The sequence below is a fragment of the Liolophura sinensis genome, chromosome 6 (genome assembly GCF_032854445.1).
Source record: "Liolophura sinensis isolate JHLJ2023 chromosome 6, CUHK_Ljap_v2, whole genome shotgun sequence".
Classification (NCBI taxonomy): Eukaryota; Metazoa; Mollusca; class Polyplacophora; order Chitonida; family Chitonidae; genus Liolophura; species Liolophura sinensis.
Genome location: NC_088300.1, coordinates 40,599,823 through 40,618,241, shown reverse-complemented (window position 1 = coordinate 40,618,241; position 18,419 = coordinate 40,599,823). Strand labels below are relative to the sequence as shown.

The window sequence follows — 18,419 nt, the reverse complement described above, 5'->3', positions numbered from 1 at the left end:
TCATACTATAAATCAGAACACATAAATAAAATCATACAATCTGAAATGCTGAAAAAATTCTGCTTACGGACACAGAAATACGGAGACCCACTTAACTCTTGTGTATGCATGTACATCCATATAATCAAAACTGTACGATACTATAGTATACATGGATAATGTATATCCTGATAATCAACTTGGTATTGTTATCACCCAATCAAAATGTAACAAAATGCCCTAACGAACGTAAATACAATATAGGTAAAGGATGCAGATGGCAAGATTTATAATCGATGGATATGTCAAATGCATTCATATTTTATGGTCCTTTACCCAATAATACTAAATGCATCATTATTTCCAGAAGTTCACACACCTGTACCCAAATCCATGTACTTCAAGTCAGCATTTTTACCTGAGCAGGAAATTAAGCTTCGTCATTTCAAAGAATCAAGTAAATGCTACTGTTTAATAATGAGGTCCACTATCCACTTGAGATATCATATTCATTCAATACAGATCAAACTTGTCTCCGATTTTATAGAGTAAATAGGTGGACCCATTCACACAGATATACTGCCTTCTCTGAAGTTGGTCTTGCCAATCAAAACGTTGAGCAACACGCTGTCTCCCTGACGACATTTGTCCTTGGCCTCCTGAATGACATCCACCATTTTGTCCTCATTATAACAGTCCAGGATTAATCCTTTACCTCCGTAACCCTCGGCAACTGTGTGATAATCGCAGAACTGAAAACGAAGCAGGGGAAATATAAACTAGTTTTAATACTGCATTTGACAGCTTAAAGTGCCCTTACAAGTGTTTAAGCTGTCTTTATGCATCAACAATAGGGAACTCGTAAAACTTCTTCCCAACTGTAACAGCGCGTTTCAAAGCTATGAACTCGATCGTTCTTACCTTTATTATGTAACAAGTATAAGTGTATGAGTGCTCAAAAAACACCTATGTAATGCAGAAGCATTGCGATGTCCTTAGAGAAAATGATGTGTTCTACAGCGATTTGGATCTTTTTGTGTACCTCGTCCTCAAAGTCTCCCATTTTAGTGAAACCAGGGACACCTTCGGAATGTTTTGTGCCATAAATGTGGAAAAAAAAAAACAACTGTACAGGAATTCCAACCTTTTCAACATTATACTGACCATATCACAACACATAATAGTGCTGCCTCACTAGAAAGCCATGCTGAAGACACCACATGTGCACATGATACAAAATACCCTGCTCAGACATGAGGACACCATTGGATTTATTTATTTGATTGGTGTTTTACGCTGTACTCAAGAATATTTCACTTCTATGATGGCACCAAGCATTATGGTGGGAGGGTACTTGTCAGAGCCTGCAGGAAGCCCACAGTTATCTGCAGGTTGCTGGCTGACCTTTCCACCTGCGGCCGGAAAAAAAGCCAGTACGATCCAGACACATTGGTAAGATGCTCTAGGTCAATGTGCTGCACTGGTACACAAAGGCCCTTGGCCACGGTGGACCTGAACACCATTCAGCACTTGAATTATTCCTCTTAAGTGCAAAGCATGGCAGAGCCATGATCACCGATTTTATCCCTTGAAAGTTTTGAATTGAAAAGCATATCCATAATAACTACATGTACCTTAAAGGCATATGCTCAATCCCCCACACTACTGCAACCAGTAAAGCAACAAGATATATAAGCTTTATATTCTCTCTTTGGATGGTACCCTTGTGTAAGTATGCCTTCATTGCCAATGATGAACTTACAGCTAGATTACAGGCCACCTCACTCCCAAACATCGGTACTTGTTCTCTGGCAATCTGGGTCCAGCCAGCATCATTTCCCACCACAGCAATCACTGGCGTCTGTAGCAAACACATAATATGTTATTATTAGTCCTGATATGTAATGCAAACACACCTTGACAAAATCATAAAGGAATACATAAATTATGTACCACTGAATTCAAATCACATTTTAATACCAAACATTGCCCCCCCCAAAAAAACAATATCAACAAATGGTTTTGTAAAAAACACAATCTTTAAAGTGGTTATGTCGCCCGAATTTAAATGCCAAAGGTATTGTTAGACAAGTATGATACATCCTCTTGAAAATGCATATCTTTTTTTTTCTTATCTCACTATATTTTGCAATGGACTAGCATACCTTGTGTCTGGTGAAGGTATCAAATTCTGCTACACTGTAGCCCAGAGAGCCGTCCCCATAGATGACCCAGACCTCACTTTCTGGGCGACACAGTTTGGCCCCCAGGGCAAACCCACCCCCAACCCCGAGGGTACCAAACGCTCCAGGGTCCAGCCACCTCAAAGGTCCACGTGGTCTGTCAACAGAATGGAGGTATGGGATAAGTGAAAGTGGATAAAATACATTATAAAAGAGAAAATGCTTCCTGGTTTGCTCCATCTTTATTTAGCCCTTTTCTCCACTGCAAATTCTGCACATTTAGTTAGGATGTTTTAAGATCTCTTCCAGGACTGATAACATTGTGTGAGATAGTCATGAGTTCTCATTGAGTGGCCACAATATGAAAATGTAAATTACAAAAGCTCAGTGTGAACAGCCACTCTTCAGCTGGTATAATATTTTAGACAAATATTTCACCAATTTGCAATGTTCTTTCAGTATCACCTGATGTCAGATCTCTCCTGTATTTACCCACTAACTTACCTATGGATGTAAGCAGCACTGCCCACAAAGTCTCCTCCATCAGCCAATATAACAATGTCCTCATCAAGTATCACCTGATGTCAGATCTCTCCACTAACTCACCTGAGGATGTAAGCAGCACTGCCCACAAAGTCCCCCATCAGCCACTATACTTCTATCCTCATCCAGTATCACCTGATGTCAGATCTCTCCACTAACTCACCTGAGGATGTAAGCAGCACTGCCAACAAAGTCTCCTCCATCAGCCACTATAATACTATCCTCATCCAGTATCACCTGATGTCAGATCTCTCCACTAACTCACCTGAGGATGTAAGCAGCACTGCCCACAAAGTCTCCTCCATCAGCCACTATAATACTATCCTCATCCAGTATCACCTGATGTCAGATCTCTCCACTAACTCACCTGAGGATGTAAGCAGCACTGCCCACAAAGTCTCCTCCATCAGCCACTATAATACTATCCTCATCCAGTATTACTTGATGTCAGATCTCTCCACTAACTCACCTGAGGATGTAAGCAGCACTGCCCACAAAGTCCCCCGTCAGCCACTATACTTCTATCCTCATCCAGTATCACCTGATGTCAGATCTCTCCACTAACTCACCTGAGGATGTAAGCAGCACTGCCCACAAAGTCCCCCGTCAGCCACTATACTTCTATCCTCATCCAGTATCACCTGATGTCAGATCTCTCCACTAACTCACCTGAGGATGTAAGCAGCACTGCCCACAAAGTCCCCCATCAGCCACTATACTTCTATCCTCATCCAGTATCACCTGATGTCAGATCTCTCCACTAACTCACCTGAGGATGTAAGCAGCACTGCCAACAAAGTCCCCCGTCAGCCACTATACTTCTATCCTCATCCAGTTTCACCTGATGTCAGATCTCTCCACTAACTCACCTGAGGATGTAAGCAGCACTGCCCACAAAGTCTTCCCCATCAGCCACTATAATACTATCCTCATCCAGTTTCACCTGATGTCAGATCTCTCCACTAACTCACCTGAGGATGTAAGCAGCACTGCCCACAAAGTCCCCCGTCAGCCACTATACTTCTATCCTCATCCAGTATCACCTGATGTCAGATCTCTCCACTAACTCACCTGAGGATGTAAGCAGCACTGCCCACAAAGTCTCCTCCATCAGCCACTATAATACTATCCTCATCCAGTATCACTTGATGTCAGATCTCTCCACTAACTCACCTGAGGATGTAAGCAGCACTGCCCACAAAGTCCCCCGTCAGCCACTATACTTCTATCCTCATCCAGTATCACCTGATGTCAGATCTCTCCACTAACTCACCTGAGGATGTAAGCAGCACTGCCAACAAAGTCTCCTCCATCAGCCACTATAATACTATCCTCATCCAGTATCACTTGATGTCAGATCTCTCCACTAACTCACCTGAGGATGTAAGCAGCACTGCCAACAAAGTCTTCCCCATCAGCCACTATAATACTGTCATCATCCAGTATCACCTGATGTCAGATCTCTCCACTAACTCACCTGAGGATGTAAGCAGCACTGCCCACAAAGTCTCCTCCATCAGCCACTATAATACTATCCTCATCCAGTATCACTTGATGTCAGATCTCTCCACTAACTCACCTGAGGATGTAAGCAGCACTGCCAACAAAGTCTTCCCCATCAGCCACTATAATACTGTCATCATCCAGTATCACCTGATGTCAGATCTCTCCACTAACTCACCTGAGGATGTAAGCAGCACTGCCCACAAAGTCTCCTCCATCAGCCACTATAATACTATCCTCATCCAGTATCACCTGATGTCAGATCTCTCCACTAACTCACCTGAGGATGTAAGCAGCACTGCCCACAAAGTCTCCTCCATCAGCCACTATAATACTATCCTCATCCAGTTTCACCTGATGTCAGATCTCTCCACTAACTCACCTGAGGATGTAAGCAGCACTGCCCACAAAGTCTCCTCCATCAGCCACTATAATACTATCCTCATCCAGTATCACCTGATGTCAGATCTCTCCACTAACTCACCTGAGGATGTAAGCAGCACTGCCCACAAAGTCTCCTCCATCAGCCACTATAATACTATCCTCATCCAGTATCACCTGATGTCAGATCTCTCCACTAACTCACCTGAGGATGTATGCAGCACTGCCCACAAAGTCTCCTCCATCAGCCACTATAATACTGTCATCATCTAACATTTCCTCCACAACATGCAACACCTTCAGAGGGTTCAAATGAATAGCTGTTTTTTCGTTAGCCTTGTCCCTAAAAAAGAACACAAATTCATTGTTGTTAGTAAAGCAAAAAAAGGATCAATTTTCAAATTTTATTTCCATAATATTTAGTTTCACACACGGGTAAAATGTTGAATTTCAAACATATGATTTTACCTGTTAGCTCTCTCTTTGTCTTCATCCCGTTGCTGTAATTTGGCCAGCCAGTCAGGATCACATCTGTACCCCTTCAGACCTTTGCTCAGACTTACAACAAAACTGCCCACATCAGCCAAGACAGCCACATGTGGCTTCCAAAACATGTCAGAGTTCTGAAAACATGAAAAATAATACAACTGTTTTATTATTTATAGAACATTCCTAAAAAAACACCTAAGGAATATTTAAGGTAATGGCTCTAGTCCACTGGCTAACCACAGAAGTACAGGCCAAAATTTGCCATGAAGCTGTCTACAATAAAACGCATTGCAAATTTGCAATATCTGATAATAAATCCTGGACAAGTCAATGACCTATGCTAATAGATAGCACATCAAAAAGTCAACCATCCAACCAGCCCAACTTATAGAGCTGCATACATGCAGTTAAACATAGCACATATCTATTTTACATAGCCGCTGACTTTCGGACAGATTTACTTAAAATTTATTTCTGAATATGACTGACTCACTTTATAAAGCTGCTCCTTATTTCTGTTGACAGCGATGATTTTGGATTTTCTACTCAGTACACGTCCATATCCTAATCTGAAGTCAGCAACAGCACCTAAAAATACCAAAAGTAAATAAACTTTGAGGATCATTCACTGTAGTTCGAATATGACAGAAGCAAGTTAAGTACTGTACCATAATGCTGGTCGCCGTTGTGTAAGTGAAATATTCTTGAGTATGGTGTAAAACACCAATCAATTAAATAAATAAGTAAAGTTAAGTACCATATTTTGTTATGTCTGCTGAGGCAAATTACATGTATGTACATATTCCTCCAAACATATGGCTGAACCAAGTTACTTTTGGCAAAACATGACTGAAGCATGCCCATTATTATAACAAAAATTTTGTTCAAGCACACTCTAACTGTAACCTTAGCCGACTGAAGCATGTAAAATATACACTCCAAAATTTTAGGATTCAATTTTTAATCAACTTACTGTACATAATCTAAGGAATTTCTTTTGTACATCACTAATCCAGAAATGACTGTTGAGTAGGAATGTATTTAAATTTAACTGACTGATGTGATTTATGTACTTAGAATATTACACTTATACAATGCTGGTAAGGTTTAAATGAATGGACAAAGTCTGAGGAGAATATGCTGTCTTTATTGACTTAGTAATGTATTAATCATATGATGGTGGTCAAGTCCTATGTGTGGAGGAAACAGGAAACTTCTCACAGACATGCACAACATATTGGTAGGAGCCAAGTGGTCTTCACCATATCCTTAGCTGCTTTAACAACCCCAAAATGTGAGAACAAACCCAAACCTCATGTGACTTAGGCAACAGACTGAAAAGACTGCGCCTTTAACCACTAAACCACTGCCCACACCCATGATGACAATAATCACAAGAGTGAAATATATATACCTGCCATCACGACCACATCCGCTTCCTTCAGGGCATCACGGCGCTGCTGCCGAGCTTGTATAGGGCTCTTCCTACCCAGAAGGCCCCTGGACATCCCTCCCAGAAAACATGGAATTCCCAGACTCTGTTGATGGGAGAGGCCACAAAATAATCCTATCGCTACTATACTACAATACAACTCTCTCAAAACCTTATATGTATTCAATTGTGGAGATGAGAATGCAAGTTAAGACACTGAAGACAGCAATCAAGGGAGACCAATCAAGATGTTTTGTCTACTGAATAAAGCTGTACATTGCTTAACCATTGTATTAGCATTGCTGAAGTGGATTTCATTTTGACAGAGGGTAATCTTACAGAGGTTTATGTAACTTAGTTGGGGAACTAACAAAAACCTAAAATTTCTAAATCAATGACTTTTTCTAGATGAGACAGATGAGAATGGGAGCTGCTGACACTGGTACAATCTAACAGAAAAGACAACTAACACTTGTATTTAGAGTTCATCACCATTAGCAACTGCATCTAAATACACTTGCTTTAACATTATTCTGACTGTTTCAAACAGAATTACCTGCCACCATGTTAATGACTTCTATTCATAACAAGATGTTTAACTACATGTACAGTTTTCTATCTGAACTGGGTATTTCATGTCAGAATAGGTATCTTATATGCTTAGGCACTTGGCATAAACTGTGCATTACCTCTAAAGCTGCCTTGAGGTCATCGGCCGGGGTGGGGGGTAGTGTAGCCTGGCTTCCTAACAATATCACAGGCCTCTTGGCTTTAGAGATCAACTCTACACACTTCTGAACTGTAAACGAGAAGCACTACTGGTCAAGGATAGTCCCCTGTCACAAGTAATACGAGAGTTTCAAGTTCAAACTCTTTTTCAAAAGTCCTTATGTATCATGTGATCTGTGAACTGATCTGAAAAAAGATTCACAAAAAGTATTTACAATGTAAATGGAGAAAACTAAGGACTTGAATGTTTGTGAACTTGAGAAGTTCTGAAAGGAAAGGGGTGTCATTTGTGCCTCTGGAACATTGAATTAATCTCAACCCGTCTTTCTCATCTTACCTTGGGAGCGGCTGGCTAAGGGGAGTTCCACAGGCAGGGGTTGAGTGTCCCGCGCTTCAAATGCACCAGCAAACAAATTGTTCAGGTGGTTTTGTAGGTACCTGAAGGTATTAATTTCGTTTTTTAAATTTTTGCATAGTATAAGTGTAATGGTGAAGAATGCAGACATAAATTTCACCCATGACAGACTTGCCCATTTTTCCTGATTCTGAGAGTTCTATTGATTTTAGAAAGGTCTTTTGAGGTTGGCTTTGAAGATGGGATAATACTCCACTGTAAAGTTTAAAGTTTCAGCACCAAAATGAATATTTTGAGCACTTATTTGCCTCTAAAAATGCACTTTTGTGGGTAAAATTTTAAGATCATTTAGGGTATATATATATATGGTAGAAAATCATTGCACCTAGCAGATGAGGCATAAAATAAACTGCACAATGTAAACTCATAGCCAAGACAAGTAGTGAAATGAGACTGTCCTAAAGTATATCACTCTAGAATGCTAGACTGACAAGGACCTTCAAGATATCAACTCAGAGTAAATGTTTAATATAACCAAACTCAACAATTTGCACAATGAGAACAATAAGTGGTGGCCTCTTACAGCATTTAGAAGAAGCAAAAATGCACAAGTTCTTATTAACAGCATTTATAACTACTGATTATAGAAACTGTATATGTAACAGATTTTAGTTTGCTTGGGATTTTGGCCTGACCTCTGACCTTACCAGTTAATGACCTTTTGACCCAGACTTGTAGGGCCTCCATCCTTCATCCCGATCTCCTTCTTCACAATACTGTATGGGTACAGAACATCTATGGGGAACTCCACAAAGACCGGGCCTGCATATGATCAGGTAAACAAAAAAGTTTACTACTCACAGAACAATATATATGAATACATAATGTTTATTCACAAAAATTTAATTTAATCAGTATACGCAGACCAATCATATATAGACGACATACTACTTTCAAAAATCAGAGATTACTTTTTAAACTCTACACCAAGAACTCATCAAGGGCTGGAATATTTCACATCAAGATCAATTAATTGTACCAATTACTTGAATTTGAAAAGGAGAAAAGTCGTATTTGCCAACTCCTAGTGAGGTAAATTTTTCTGATAATGATGTGTGACTTACCAGGTGTCCCTGACTGGGCCGCCTGTAGGGCCTTCCTCACTGTGGGGCCGATCTCTCTCACACTATTCACAGTCGCACAGAACTTACACAGAGGTTTAAACAGGGACATCTGGTCAATGTCCTGAAGTGCTCCTCTGCCCTGACAAACACAAACATGTCCCCTTCAGGTACAGGATCCGGCCCCAGGATCCTGTAGTCTGTGATCTTAGTCTTAAGTCAAAATTTAAAATAACATTAAAATTGTTACTGGCAATGTCAAGGATCAAAATATTGCCTGACAAGGCCAAAATTAAACTATTATATTATTATATTATATGATATTTTTTGACTGATGTTACACCCTTCAACAAGGCCCCGACCGTAATTCTTTTTTCGTGTTTTTACCGATGCCAAATTATTTTATTTTATTTCATTTAATATTTTTTTTCTTCCCCCATCGTTTGAAATGTCACTCTGTTTATATAGGTGACGGACGCTCTCTCTCGAAATACAATTTCTGAAAATCTGGTCTAAGGATGGCTTGTAGTTAGTGATACGTGGATATCGCTGCCATCCTTAGCCCAGACAACATTTACCCCTGACTGTGACATTGTACCTCTAAACAGCTACCCCATCGGCAAATCTCGCTGTAAACGCAATACTTCATATCCAAATCCACTTAATACATAGCCTGCCTAAGGCAATTATACGCCTTTTGCAACCATTGACACTGACCTTTATTCGATATTTTCTCAGAATATCTCAGTCGAATTGGAAAATAAAGTCTGCTTCGAGCTACTCACCATCTACCTGATTGACCTAACTTGGTACATCAATCCCGCTGACGTCTATTGTAAATATATATCACAACGTTATATAAGCATTCCAATCTACAGAAGAGCTCAGCACACAAAGATGGACAAAAACGTTGTTTTGAAAGCTAACTGTTGAGTGAAGTAGAAGTATGAAGTGCCAGGTACTTTTAAAATGACAAAAATTGACGCTGTGATTGCGAGTTTTTTCTTTTTGTACCGCCTGAACGTCAACCACATGTGAGATATTATGGAATTACCACTCCTATGGCGTGCCATGAGAAGACCACAAAGCCGTCAGCGAATGTAATTCACTTGACTGTTGCCGATGACACGCAAGTGTTTTCTTATAGACCTATTTTCGTTCCCTTGAGAAAGTCAGCAAAAGGTTCTGTTCCCAAATACATATTTTACTATGGATAGCTGATTTTTTGTCTAACCATTTCCTCTTCCGCTGTTGAACAAAGGTGGCAGTATAGCGCTTCAACAGGTATACGTATCCGATACCTGAAGATTAAAATACCTGTGAAGTGTTTTCACCTGTATCCATTTGGATACCCGAGAGTAGTAAATTCTCTGTCAACTGGTTATTCTTAGGCATGACAATATAGCCTTCATACGCTCAATCCAAAATGTATGTATATATTACACTCCAATATGAATATGAATGTAATGTTAAACCTTGAGAAGGGTTGCAGCAGCTCCCCCCATAACCAGGACAGGTGACTCGGCCATCTGGGCATTCTTCACAGCTGTCACCGTGTTCGTCAGACCTGAAGACCAGATCAAACAAAGTAATAACTTTAATAAACAAAGGAACCTCGGCCGCACAATGTAATACAGGTCAGCCTTAGGTAGTGCTCATTAACAGTAACAGAAATGAATACCATTACCTACAGCTGATCACTCTCAAATGGGGATCTACAACAGTTTCCATATATTGGCTATTGTTTGCAAACTGTTGTAATGTCCAATGGCTAAACACTTGTTCACAATGTGATAAAGATGTTCCACCCTGCTAGGAACTTAAGAGATGTGAATGGTAGATTTAATACCTGGCCCTGCTGTGACGGCAGCAATTCCCACGGTCCCAGACAAGCGCGCCACGGCATCTGCAGCAAATACCGCTGTCGCCTAAAAAAAAATATGTGTGGAAGCATTTGGTTGTTTATGTGGTAAATTGAGCAGATAAAAAAGACACCAGTGATAAACAAAAAATTACGACAGAAAATAAATTTTCTGTATTTACCAAGAATGGCTTAAATGATTGACTTTCACTAAATATCACTACTTTTAGTGTTAAAATAATCGCGACCCACCCTATGAGTTTTAGAAACTTCATTTCCGATTGTAAATGGTAGCATACATGTGTGCACAAAAGATGCTGATATTCTGTCAAAGGTAATTATTTGGGCTATCCTAAAATAATAGCAAAAATTTGATTAGAAAAGCACTGCTTGATTATTTTGCCAAATATCTCTGGTATGGCCTCTTTGACACCACATTCTCCTCCTATTTTTGTGAGAGTCCAGTTGATGAAATGCTCTGACATGCTTTGCCTGTGATTATGTTCCTGACGTGGAGGTTGTTGGTTAAAAACTGGAGTAGTATTTGTGAATTTTCAGCGCTTGAACAATAATAATTTTATCTTAATTAAAGGTACTAAAAAAATTTAATGTAATGATGTACCTGTAATATAATGATCTGTAGAACAGATCAACTAGTTATGAAATATTATGATTTATGGTACGTAAGACTCCCATTTTTATTACTAACCTCATGTCTCGTGTCAACAACTCTAATTCCAAGTTTTTCACAGGCTACCAAAATAGGTGATATGTGACCTCCAACAAGAGTGAAAATATTCTTCACACCATGCGCCTGCAACAAGAGAATATGACTTAAAACAAGTACACACACATATTTAACTTGGTTTACTATACTAAATCCCAGATTTCACACACTTCAAGCCTTTTTGCACGTTTGCAAGGTGTTTTATTTAAGTATATTTTGAAGGCATTATTCAGTATAGGCTGATAAAATTATGCTTTTTGTGAAGCCCTGAAACTGGTTGATCAACCCAATGTAGTTCTGTCTCAAACATCTACTTAAATATGTACATAAATTGCACTGAAAGTTGCTTTTTCGCATGTGTAAATGTTGAGGAATTGGGTATAAAATAACTGCGTTTATTGCAGAACTTTCTTTACATTACAGAAGTATTTTGTTTAAAAAAAAAAGATCTTTTGCTAAACGGATTCTGTAACTGTGTTCATAGAATAAAACTTGTAACTTGCAACTGTAAACTTGTAATTGATGATTCAACTCAGAATACTTCACTTTCTTACTTTTAAAACATCAGCAACAATTTCTCCTCCATGTTTTTTTGAATTTGTATCTACCTGGAAAAAAAAATAACCATTAATGGAATAGAATATACATGGATACAAACAGTTCTTCACTGAGTATTTATTTATTTAACTGATTGTTCCTTAATGCCATACCTAAGAATTTTAACCTTTTAAGATGGTGGTCAGTATGATGGGTGAAGAAAAACAGGGACTAGGATATTCTAGGGCTAACATTAAATCTAGCCATACCAATGCTATTTTTTAATCCAGCGAAAGCGAAGATCCCGCTGAAGTGAGAAGCTCTTCATTAAAGTTAAACTCTGACTCTTCTTACCTGTAAACTTAATAAAATCCACACATTGTTTGGTTGTTGGCCTACCTCATTAGAAAGAAACCTATTATAGTTGGGAGTTATGAATCTTACCACCAAACCATACCATATACCGCTTCACTGAGTGAGTGAGTGAGCGCTTGGGGTTTAATGTCGTTCTTAACAATATTTCAGTCATATGACGACGAAGGAATCCTTAGAGTGCATGTCATGTATCTCCATGCTGCAGGACGGATTTCCACTGCTCTTTTATCTAGTGCTGCTTCACTGAGACGCCTCCCGAAGGCAAGTAAGCCGCCCTGCCCGAGCCATTATTCTGATACGGGTCAACCAGTCCTTGCACTTTCCCCTCCACGCTGAACGCCAAGCGAGCAAGTTACAACTTCCTCTTTTAAAGTCTTAGGTGTGAATCGGCCCAGGATTGACCCTGATCTACTGCCCCCGAAGCGGATGCTCTACCAACTGTACTATCGGGGCCGGTCCTCTTCACTGAGTGCATGAAATTTGTCCACAAACCAGGAGTAAATGCAATAAACTACCAAACTCAGACAACTTGTGCAGCTACTGCTTAACTTATTTGCGGACTTACTTTACCTATATACTGCTAACATAAATCATCATCTGAAATGAGCACACCTAATATTTATGCTGATTTCACCTTAATTTTAATATGAAATTGTGCCAAATTTATGTAATCATATTTTGATGTTCAGTATATCTGCTGATGTATGTATTGTCTGAGTAAAAAAGCTAATAAGTCCAAAAGGCTTGTTTGTTGTTTTTATTGGGGCATAATCTCGTTTTCAACATTATTTTGGTTGTATCACATTAGTATCTGCTTGTAACAGGCCAGATCCAATACCGATATATTAACAGTTCTCCCTCACTGCAATGCCATGCTGAAGACCAGATCTTGATCCATTTCTCTTACACTTGAGGCCAAACCAGGTAGTTCACCAATTATCGATTACTGAAATTTTTCGATGTAACTCAGTTCTGGAGTGAACCCTGGATCTACTGTTTATTTTTGTGTCACAGAATGTGGTGCACATTTTATATTAAGCTGTGTCGGCATCTCAAGGGTTCCGTGAGTTCACGCACATATGGACGAGACAGAGAGGGGCTCTTGCAAACTAACCCAGCTAAAATACGAGATTTTATGGTACTTGCTTGACTGAATACACATCTCGCATAGCTGCATCTGTTGGCCCAACGGCGCCACTAGCAGCTGTTGCAAAAAGATATCTTTTAGCCATGATAGTTCATGAGAGCCCCCATAGTGTCTCATCCAAACCTGCATGAACTAGTGAACCCAAAGTGCCAACTCGACTTGTGTCAGTCTCATTCCCTATCACCTCTATTTACATACTTACAGGTATGTGGCTTAACTGATCAGATGTCCATCTTTGATTTTACCGAATTCATTGGCTCATTCCTTTGAAATCTTTCCAGAGCTGCAGTTTTTTTTATTTTGGGCTAAAACATTTTCAATTATTTAGAAACCTGCACTTAAATGTCTTATATACCAAATTAGAGTGTCTAACATACTCATCACACTTGTTAGTGCATAATGCAGATAGTATTTTTTTCTCAAATATTTAAGTTTACTAGGCAATGTTCTCATAATATGGGCTTTGTTTAGAGTTTGCTGTAATTTGTATAACAAATGCCTTGTATTCCACCCTGCTTTCCGAGTCATTTTTCAAGAACTTCAACTGGAACAATTCCATCATGCCATGTTGAAATTCGAAATTCAGGATGACAAAGCTGATCGTGGATACGGTCACTGACAGCCGTGGCACAGTTACAGTGATTGTGTGACAACTACATCTATATGCCACAGAATAGGCATGATTGTAGTCATATAAGGCGAGCGATATCATGACGTTAAAATACAACGGAGCTAAGTTAGGATTATCACAGGATGTCCCCACTTTTCTATTTAACGCTGATAGGCGGATCACATCGTTGTGAGGAGAATCACCTTATGGAATAGCTGATATATTATTCCAAGACGCTTTAGCACTATTAAAACTCCAAAGGCAGCTGCTGACAAACCGACTGGAAGAACATATTTCTTCAGCATCGCCTGCACGTCTTCCATGGTGTGACCGGCCGCCATTTTCTCTAAAAAAAATTGGTCACATGATCTGTTTGGCCACAGTAGACTAGCCTAGTAGATAAGCCCCATGGCTTCAGCTGTTTGACTTCGGCGGAAAGGTACTTGCGATAGTCCTGTTTTACATCAACCAACCTACCTACTCGGTACACTTTCATGCTTGCCCATGTATTCTCAGCACACAAAAATTAATATTTTAACCCATGAAGTAATATTTTTCTAATTCTGTGAAAGCAGATCGTGTGGCTAAAAAAAAAAATCTTGTAACTTGAACTGATACAAAATAAGACCCGGTACGATGCCAACCAAAATATTTCATGTACATTTTTCTTTTTAAAATTTAGTCGTAGCCACAGAATAGTTAACCAGTGGAAATGCAGAATTATGTTGTGTACACAACATCCTATATTCTTCCCATAGGCCTAATATCCTGGCCTACAAGCCTCTCGGGAGCACGACTGAAGGGGGAATTTGTGAACGCAAGAATTCTGCATTACTATCGGATGATTACACTATGCAGGCAACAGAGGGTGAACCTCTTAAAACACAACTCAATAAGTGAAAATCTCGAGGTCTCGACAAAGAACTTTTTGTCTGCATGACATTCTAAAGCGACTTAATGAAGACCTTGTGCAAATGACATCTTTATGAGACAACATAACAAATATCTCAAGACCACAACATAAAGATTTTGTGTGCACAACAATATATGTCAACAGCAGAAATGGCACTAAACAGGCCTGTACATGTTCCACATCACATAATATGTATCAATTTAATCTTACATACTGGTACAGTGCAGAACAAAGACACCAATTCTATGTTTTAATTATTTATTAGCATCTAGGAAATACACTCCCATGTGTGAAAGTCACCGATGGCTGACTGAGGTGAATTCACATATCTACAATCCCTGCAGTGGTAGTGTCCTTTCATTTATTAATGTACATGTATTATGTACAGACACACACCTGCATGTATTAACATTACCTTTATAAAACAACTGTACACTTAACTATCCATACACTTACTGTATATCCCCACTGTACAACTGAAGTCCAAGTAGATGGACTGAACAGAAAAACACTCTGGTCCTTCAGCGACTTGACAATATACCATACCAGTAAATTTTGTTCACATTTAGGAATACACATCTCATTTACAATGTAACTATATCATCTTCTCCTTGCTATAAATGTGTGGTACTGGCATGACTGGGAAAGACTATTTTATGTTTGATTTTAGCACCAGTTTCAAGTAAAACAAAACCCATTTGGTCACATTCTTTTAAAGTGACAAAAAAACAAAAAAAAAAAACAAAAAAAAAAAAAAAGTTAATCTATAACAAAAAAATCCGTGTAACTGTGGGAATAAAATTTGTTTCTAGCTAAATGTAGTCCTAACCATTTACTTAGACAGTCAAAACGCTGGCTTAGACAGTTTGTGCTAGTTTGTTGCTACTGTCGGGCCCTTTACCAAGGTTTTAAATTGAAAGTTTCACAGGTACGGTACATAGGAGATTGCAACCTCCAGTTCTTTCCAGGCACTCTGTTCTTCTCCATTCCACTCAAAACTTAACTGTTAATTCTTGGACACAGCCTTAAAACACCAATGATATGAATAAATATTTATCGAGTACAGATAACGACATTTTAGACATTAGTATAAACGATATTAGTATAAAGCATGTACTGAAATACACCTAGATAACATTTATACAGGCCACAGATGTACATATCATAGTTCATACACTATGATCACCAGCTCTCCACATTTTAAAAGTATCCCCCCCCCCCCTCCACAGAATGCCTACTACTCTTTCACCCTTCAAAAAAGCTCACAGATTATTTCAACAGTGGCATTTGTGATCAGTTTGATACCTGTTCAGAGGTTGGTACCCCTTTTATTTGGAAGCAATGGTTTTGCTTGGTGTTGCAGGCCACGCACTATTTAGAATATAACCATGCCGGGATCTTCCAGCTTTACTTTGATGGACCATGTTAAATGTTTTGGGGAGGGTTATAGAATAGAAATAATGTTCAGCAGTTTTCACAGTCAATAAGGTGAACGAGGTTATTATTTTAGGTCAAAGGCGTAGCCTGACACCTACATATTTTTAACCTCATCGACCTTATTGACTATAAAACTGCCAATAGACACCCATAGTAGGAACAATATTTCTTAAATATGTACATCTATGATACAAGCACATAACAAAAATTACCTGATGATACTTATTTTGATGGCTGATGGAAAATTATGTAACGTCCTTCTTAATGTAACGTCACTCTTAATGTAATGTCATTTGAGAACAAAAAGTTCACAGCCATGCACAATGCTATGTCGATGATAGTGATGGTTAAGAGCGAAATAGAAACGTGATAAAACACGGGAAATGTTTGTGAAAATGGGAATTCGTGCCATTGTAGGCATTGGATGTTGAACATTTTTGAGTGCTCATGCATTCAAGCAGTTATCGATCAGGTCAATAGGGGGAAGTCCCAAATGCCAATAATTCTTCTCTTTTCAGCTAAATACTCATAAACTTACACTTAAAACACACGGCACTACAGTACCAACACAAGCCAGACAGTGTATGGTTCAGTGCACAAAATAACTGTACTGAACTTAATGAATATTGCACTGATCATTTTTTTCTCAAAGCATGAAGCTCTTTCACCAAGGCCAATGTTGTAACATTATCCTATGTGACATCTTCATACATTATGCATGACTATACTACCAAACTACATGTATGCAAAATCTGACCATAATGGTTAATCAATATGATTTTTACTGTAGTACAGTACTAGTATCTCACCACAACACCTGCAGGTTAGCCTATTCATTTGTGAGATGAACAGATGCTCTTTGCTAGTTGAGTATCAAAAATTGTAATAATGAAAACAGAAATGCTAATTCTGAACTACTGATTGCTTCTATCTGAGACACTTGAACAGTAGTTTCCCCATGAACTACTGAACTTCAAAATCAAGCCTTTCAGGAAAATACACGCCACATGCCATCACTGAAACAGTTAGAGCTAAAGAGCACACTAATTTGATGTAATTTTAAACAACCAGGTGTGTTGTGAACTTTTTAAATACAAATGTATTTCTTGTGATTTCCACGAATAAATCCACAGGTACATGTATAATCATTAGTCATTATGTTGGTGTCAGTACATGAAGCTATGAGTCATGAGAATAACAATCAAAAACTGTAACATCTTCTTTACAACCCCAGAAATTATAACCAGCTAATAATACAAGACTAGCTGGTACGAATCATCATCACTCAAACCGGTGTGTAGACTAACAATGGATATGCAGACAGACATTGCCCTCTGGAGTAGCCCTGAATGACTACGCTACGCTCTTTTATATTTGTACTGACGTTTGCATATTCACGGCTCAGTCCCCTTCACCACAATACGCGCCATGTAGATGGCGGCCATTTTGTAAATGACAAGCAAGCAGCGAGGTTGGACTATAATAATTATGGATGGATATTTACCTTTGGGATGATCGACATCTCCAGATTTTAACAGTGAAGTGCCCAAGGACCCTAAGCATTTTAAAGAAGTCACTGGCCGGGAATGGTAGGTTAGTAATCAACTGTTTTCCAAAATTTTATAATTCATCCTACTGGGGTTAAGGGAAATGATTCATGACTATGCAGGTGTCAGTAAAAATATGAAAGAGACTTGTGTAGTCATTCAGGGCTATCTCTGGGGCACATTCTATCAAGCTTGAATTTTCTCATGTCACGATGTACACTGAGTCAATCGGCGAGAGGTATCAGAGTTTATATTGCTCTCTGAGCTACATGGTTTTAGACACTCATCCACAGGAAAGTATCACACAGCTGGGCTGTCAGACAGGTCCACTGTGTCAGTTACACAGTTTTGATGCTACAGGGTTAAGTTACAGAGGCACTGGCTGCCAACTCCGCACCCAATGTCACAGATGCACTCAGTGCCACAAGTGCACCAAATGTCACAGCTACTCCCAGTGTCACAGATGCACTGAGTACTTCAGGTACACCCAGTGCCACAAGAGCACCAAATGCCACAGCTCCAGCCAGTGCCACAGCTATGCCCAGTGCAT

The 18,419-nt window shown here is 39.2% G+C and overlaps 1 protein-coding gene across 1 annotated transcript; it reads right to left on the bottom strand.

Moving 5' to 3' along the window:
- Window positions 1-133: 133 nt before the first annotated feature.
- On the bottom strand, window positions 134-14,313 carry LOC135467868 (2-hydroxyacyl-CoA lyase 2-like). The gene is made up of 16 exons (XM_064745770.1): window positions 14,176-14,313; window positions 11,858-11,911; window positions 11,286-11,390; window positions 10,565-10,643; window positions 10,191-10,282; window positions 8,719-8,857; window positions 8,302-8,416; window positions 7,577-7,677; window positions 7,200-7,309; window positions 6,493-6,616; window positions 5,572-5,666; window positions 5,058-5,212; window positions 4,795-4,932; window positions 2,145-2,319; window positions 1,742-1,840; window positions 134-731 (listed from the first exon to the last, which is right to left on the bottom strand). The coding sequence occupies exons 1-16, from the start codon at window positions 14,311-14,313 to the stop codon at window positions 546-548; spliced, it is 1,905 nt and encodes a 634-aa protein (XP_064601840.1). The 3' UTR covers window positions 134-545.
- Window positions 14,314-18,419: the final 4,106 nt, after the last annotated feature.